General features: G+C 35.2%; 1 protein-coding gene across 1 annotated transcript; it reads right to left on the bottom strand.

The window, feature by feature from the left end:
* Positions 1-4,417: 4,417 nt before the first annotated feature.
* On the bottom strand, positions 4,418-5,581 carry LOC146738945 (uncharacterized). The gene has a single exon (XM_085503977.1). The coding sequence runs from the start codon at positions 5,579-5,581 to the stop codon at positions 4,418-4,420; it is 1,164 nt and encodes a 387-aa protein (XP_085360103.1).
* Between the last annotated feature and the right edge of the window lie 1,173 nt (positions 5,582-6,754).

The following is a 6,754-nucleotide window of genomic DNA, read 5'->3' as shown; positions in this document are numbered from 1 at the left end:
CAGCTCTCCCATGGCAATAACATATTGCTCAACAGAGAAATCAGAATAACTATAACACCTCACAGCATGTTTCCGTGTGAGTTTCATACCAGGTGGTCGACCAGTGGGGCGGCCATCTTGCCAGCCCCACACAAACCAACACAAAAATAAAATCAAACAAAAATCTCAGCAATCCGCTGGTATTAGAAAACAAAAACCAAGTAGAAATGATATAGAAAGTACCACGATAATAGTGGTGGTAAAATTAGACAATAGAAGCACTTCCCTGGCTTAAAATGAACCAATATCCTGGAGCTCCAGTAAAGCACGTCCTCTCTCCATAGAAGAAAGAAGAAGAAGAAGAAGACATGACATGTCATGACAAAGACGATCTTTTACATATTTTTCTACAATGTCCTCGTCTGCTACCTCTATTTGAGCTAGTCCAGAAAATATGTCAAAAACTAGTTGGCTATGAGTTTGTTTTGCCCTACTGGTGGTTCATTCTTGGGCCACCCCAGCTTGGAAAAAACTATGGACGAAAAGTCGAATACATAATGAATTACATTATGACATCTGCTAAACTAGCCATTCATATGACTCGTCAGAATGCACTTAACGAAGATACACCTACGGATGTGACTCGGCTCTACAAAGCAAGATTGCGGTCAAGGATCACTGGAGAATACCTCTACTACGCAAGGTCCAGCATAGATGTATTTAGAAGTCTCTGGGGTACGAACGATACCATTGCTTCTGTCACCAACGGACAACTGATAATCGCGGAAGAAATTACATGAACTTTTTAATATAAATCAATATAACTTTTTAATGAGACTGTAACATTTTAATAAATGTACTTTTTAGTGGAATCTAAACTAGTTTATTGTAACATTTATTATAATTTTTCAATATTGTACAGTCACGTTGTTCGATTTTATGAAATTTTGAAATAATGTACTACATGTAAATATGTAACTAAGTTATTGATGAATAAATGATTGTTTTAAAAAGTCAAGAAGAAGAAGAAGAAGAAGAAGAAGAAGATTGTTGTTTCAAAGATAAAAAAGCAATTTATTTATTATCTCTCATGAGAATGGTGGTTTTATTGGATAGATTTGATGTGAAAATTATTACGCACACACACACACACACATACACGCATATACTCAAGCACAAACAGTTTATTACCCTTCTCCATGTGAACATCAGTCTCAAAATGGCTTGCCAAACTTTATTTTTTAATAATTCTTTTTTAAAGCTTGTACACCAATTAAATTAATGTTCTATATTTCGGCCCATTTATATCTTTAGTACATTAGTATTTATCTTCCTAAATTATTTCTAGGAGGAAATGCTATTTTCAAATCGTTCCTGACACTAATCACGTCTCCGACAATGCAACTGATTTCAGTTGTTACATTTTGAGGTCTTTTCTCTGCAATGTGTGCACGTAGATTACTGAACTTGAATGCCAGGATAACGCCTCAATTATCATATATTTCAATACGGCCATTCCGATAGAACAATGGTCAAACATCCTTCTCACAGTCCCACAGTTTGTGTGACAAAATGCACTATATGTTATCACTCCTTATTGCATATTACACAATAGAAAACATGCATGGCTCCGTTAGTTATCAAATGATGCTTGATTATGATGATCTTTTAACATTAAAATGATTGACATCTTGTATCTGATCGTCAAAAGAGTACTTGACCATATTGAGAAATATTGCTCTTGAACAGCCATTTTAAATCCGATCTGAAGAAAATGGATGATAATCAGTCGATGCATGGCAGAGATATGGCACTAGAAAGGCATTAATTATAATGGTCGCAAGTCGGCCATTTTAAATTAAATCTGAAAAATAAATCGGTATGCATCAAGGTCCCATAATGCCCAACGTATGTACCAAGTTTGAACAAAATCCATCCATAAGTACCAAGATCAAATTCTGGAATGCCAGAAATTCTTGGTTTTTGGTGATTTTTAGAACAAAACCGGCTGCCTTTTGGCCATTTTTAATCAAATAGTCAAACCAATATATCCATGTCAGGATGTATAATAAATATATAGATAAAGTAAAAGAACAATAGCTATATTGGCAATCAGGTAATCTTTTAGACAAACGTTAAAACAAGATATGCACATATTTAAGCTTTCAGTTGATGTATAGGTCGTATTCTGAATAGAACATATTTTCTAACACATTTACCCCTGTTGCTACCTAAAAGAATTTCTCTCTTGACACAATTTGTTCCACACTGTTCACATTTGTATATTATAAAACAAATCATATTTGAAACTTCTTCAGTAAAACACATTTCTACAACATTCATGTTCAATTTCCCAGCACCTATACCTGCTCAATATTGTATTTTATTTTGTCATATTTGTTTATGTAATTGGACAAATGTTGAATATATATTGGGGTAGGCATAAAACAAAAACATCTGTTTAATATCTGTTGTTGAAAATTATGATAAAAAAGATGAATAAAAAATCAGATGATAATAATATTGTGGGTCGAAGTGAAGGTCTCTGGGATTACACTGTTGGGTATGTAGCAGTTTTCACTTTTAATAATAGTAATTTCTGAGCAATATACATTGTCCCTAACGTACATTTGACATTCCATGAAGCGATGAATTATTTTAAAGAAGTTGCATTTTACAATAAAATCTGATAAAATATCACAAGACAATATCATTCAGCATTTGTGATGTTAGTGGGAAATATCAGTGCTGACATGTACAGCCTTTATGTTAAACGTCACAGTGTGTGCAGTAAAACAAATCGTTTATCACAATACACAATTTTTGTAGACTAGGTCACTTATGTTTATTTACTAGTTTCGCACTTTTTGATTCCAGTTATTTTTACTTTCTAATTTTCAAATATAGAATGATTACGCGCATAATCGTCCATTAATAATAGAAACAAACATGGCTGCCACCAGGGCTTTGCCGGACTTTTGGGATTTCGGCATTCCCATGAAGTATCATTAGGGTATAATAATAAGGTTATTACGAGGATACCGAAAGTATACACAATTTATCGACCGACGCACAGCAGAGATCAATGCGATGGCGTACTGTCTGAGTGCATACTTTTATATTCATATTATTTTGAAGATGATATTCACCCTGCTGTGAATGCTTTTCACAGTGCACTAGTAATTACTGTACAGTTGTAATTCTATATTTCGACCCGCTCCGCTAGGATTGTCCTTAAAATCACATTTGTGTGTGTGATTTCCAGGGTTTTGATGTATTAATTCTCCTGTGATTTTTTTGGCTTGGCCAATTTCTCTCAAACTTGGCAGGCAGATCACACCTTCATTCTAGTTAGTAGCTAAACTCGGAAACAAAAATCTGGTCCATCGTTGCCATAGCAACAGACAAAAAACTTTTGGATTTTTGGATAGCCTCGTACCAAATATATCTCCTCTTACAAATTTGGAATAACAAACCTCGGACATAGCTCATTCTACTCAGCTTCAGTGTGGGCACCAATTTACCATTTGTTTTTGTGTTGTCTATTTACATTACCGAGATATTTGACCTCAAATTTGGGGCAACGGCTTTTCCTCTTTGATTTTATTGGCTTGACTGATTTTGCTCATACTTGACAGGCAGGTCGTACCGTCACTAATTGGAAAAAAATCCTGGCCCACCACCGAAAACTGATTTTTGAATACTTTCGCCCTAAACGTATTACCTACTACCAGTCTTGTAATAACAGTGTTCAAATGAGCATGCTTATTATGTCCTAGCATGGCAACCGTCAACGCATCTTGCTTGTTTTTGAGCGGCGCCCATCGCCAACCAGCCTACCGGCTTGTTTTTATTTCCAGTGATTAAATGTTTACTTAAAACTATTTATTGATATGGTTGATAATAAATTGTAATAACTCAAATAAAAGACAGCGCCATTATACAACCCGTGTGGACCTGAACTTGTGTGAACAAGTTTATTTAAACGACATTATTTGAACGGTGTCTCTTTGATCAACTCGGTAAGGTAATTTTTAGGTGTATTATTTAATCATTCATACTCGTTTATTACTGCATTTGTACACTACCAAGTCATTTTTATTCAATAATAGATAAATATGAGACATAATGTTTTGATAAAAAGCACCATCTGACAGAATCAAAACAGAGAGGCAAATCGGTTCTAGTCTAAAGCTGCATGTTCCACCCACGCCTCTGATTCATGCTCCCATGACGCTTGGGCACATGGCAAATGCATAACTTCTTGCCATGACGCTTGAAATTGCTTATCGCAATTCATAATGAAATAATCAACGAATGTCAGAAATAATATGTATTCCATATTATATTGTGAGTTGATAAACTTCAATAAATTAATGATACCACTAGACTAGCATAAGCCAGGACTTATTTAATTGTCGGTGATAGCTGCCACTACTTATAGTCCCAATTTTAAACATGTATCATTAAGACATGACAAACCATCATTAGTGATGAACCAGAATCCCGCATTCTTTGCTCGTTTTATTTTATGTATATTCCCTATTACATAATTATTATGTGATACAATTCTGTCAGGTCCTGGGTGAGTAGGAGACCAGCCACCGAATGCAGAACGTGGCAGAATTTCAATATTTACATGTTTAGTTCCTCTTACAGCAGTATTAAAGTTAGCTTGGTCGTTTTTCCCGTTTCTCATCGATTCATTGTCGTCATCATGTCCCATTATAATATGTTCCATCCCTTCAAAAGTCTTGTTCCAAATTTGCTTCACAACCGATGTACAATTCAAATAAACCATTCCACCACAAAGGGTTGTACCATTATCTGTGTTCATCACGGCCACTATATCAACATTGTGGTATTTGTCTACCGCAGCAGGGTGCGCATCATGAAACCATACAGCATCAGACTCGGTTATAAAAACGGGTATGTTATTTTGTAATAGGAAATACACAATACCTGTACGATAAACCATGTATTTCCAATAACCAACTTGACCATAGGAGAAAGATTGCAGTGTCTTAAACCGAAGTAAAATCACATTCGTCACGTTAAACTTCTTGAGATCCTCATACACATTAGATCCAGTAGTGATAAACAGCACTCGAGATATAACGTCAAAACAATCTATGTTACAAATCCAACTTTTTGTCATTTCAAGATATCCAGTAGTTAAAAATTGGAGGGTGACGGCTTTGTATTGCTTTAAGATATTCAAACAAATTTGCAGCAACTTTGCACCATCGTCATTTTTCAGCCGATCGAACATTGGATGAATATAGTGTGGCATCATAACTACTGGTGTGCTTCTATGTAAATTACCTTTGTTATGGGATATCTTGATGTTTGATCCTGGTTCGACGATGTTATTATTACTGTGGAGATTTGACTTCCATTGTGCAGTCGCACTGGTCTGTTGAACACTGTAATGATAAGCTGGTCTCTGTGCTAAGTCAGATTTTATAAAGGATGACTTCACAGGTCCAATGGTCTTGACGATATGGCTAAGTGAAGGAAGTGGTTGTAATTTTGCAACTAGATATATCACAGTACAAAGGAATATTACAAGATAAAGTGGCACCCTTGATTTGAGCAGCATAATGACTGGATCGTTAATAATTCTTCACTTTCAGCCGGACAAATGTTCTGACAACTCAGTCGCAGCTGATGCGTTGTTTGATCTGGTGGGTTTGCACGAAAGTTAGATTTTAATGTCATTATTTATTACCATTGATGGCAGTATATCATATGAGATCGATATAGTGTTTCAACCAACATGTATTTTCCTTTGATATGAATTTCGAAATGCACTTCCATGCACACAGAAACATAATTTTCATCTAATGTCACCATTATTTGGTAAATGAACCCTTGTTTTGTTGGCTGGTCGGTTGGGGTATGATGCCACTTTCGATTAGTTGTTTGCTATGTGTCTACTAATAATATGTTTCGAGTTCATTTCAGTGACGGACCACAAGCGACTATGCCCATACAGCGTAAATATCTTTTGTATAGCTACAGCTACAAGGCATATGTTTATATATATATGATAGTAAAAAACGATAAAAAAATCTACGATTAATGAGCAACATAATTCAAATCGATATATTGGCGGACGTATCATCAATTATTGTTATATACCATTTGATTGGATACACACTATAGTCAATGCATCCATTCATATATAAAGAATTCAAGTAAAATTCTTTGGTTAACTTAATAAAGGCAATGTTTCAGAAATCGCGTATGAAAACCAAAATGTTGTACAAGCTCTATGGTTCCCCGCTGTTTGAGAATCTTCTCCTGGCAAATTCTTGACAGTATAATGGTCAGAAATTTACAAAGTTAAATTTACCAGAATAATTATATCAGTTCAAAGTAATAATAACTTTTGATGAGTTTGAGGATGCATCTGATCTAGAATTGAAAATATATGTTCTAGTGAAGCAAAGTGGCGACTGAACTTCTAATCAATTTCATAAGAGTGATCCGTGATTACACGTGAATTGTAAAGTCATGACTGTTTTATCTCAGTCTATGTCATTACATGATAATAATTAATTAAACCTTGATTTACTTTCACCTTGGTGTTTTTTTGTATCCGAATAAGAATGACATTGGACCTGGTATCACTACGCAATACGTCATATGTGTGACAGTATAATGCTTAAAGCGGGGGTGTCGTCAGATGGCCATGGCATGTTATTGTTTACAAACAAGCGTTTATCCATGAGATACATATGTAAATTGTGGTCTGCCTATGAACGCGAGT

This window comes from Saccoglossus kowalevskii, chromosome 9 (genome assembly GCF_978046115.1).
Source record: "Saccoglossus kowalevskii chromosome 9, keSacKowa6.1, whole genome shotgun sequence".
Classification (NCBI taxonomy): Eukaryota; Metazoa; Hemichordata; class Enteropneusta; family Harrimaniidae; genus Saccoglossus; species Saccoglossus kowalevskii.
Note: the sequence above shows the minus strand (reverse complement) of the source record. Positions and strands in the feature narration are given on the sequence as shown.

Bases quoted from the DNA above. Each gene is read 5' to 3' on its own strand.
- LOC146738945 (XM_085503977.1), bottom strand. From the start codon at position 5,581: ATGCTGCTCAAATCAAGGGTGCCACTTTATCTTGTAATATTCCTTTGT.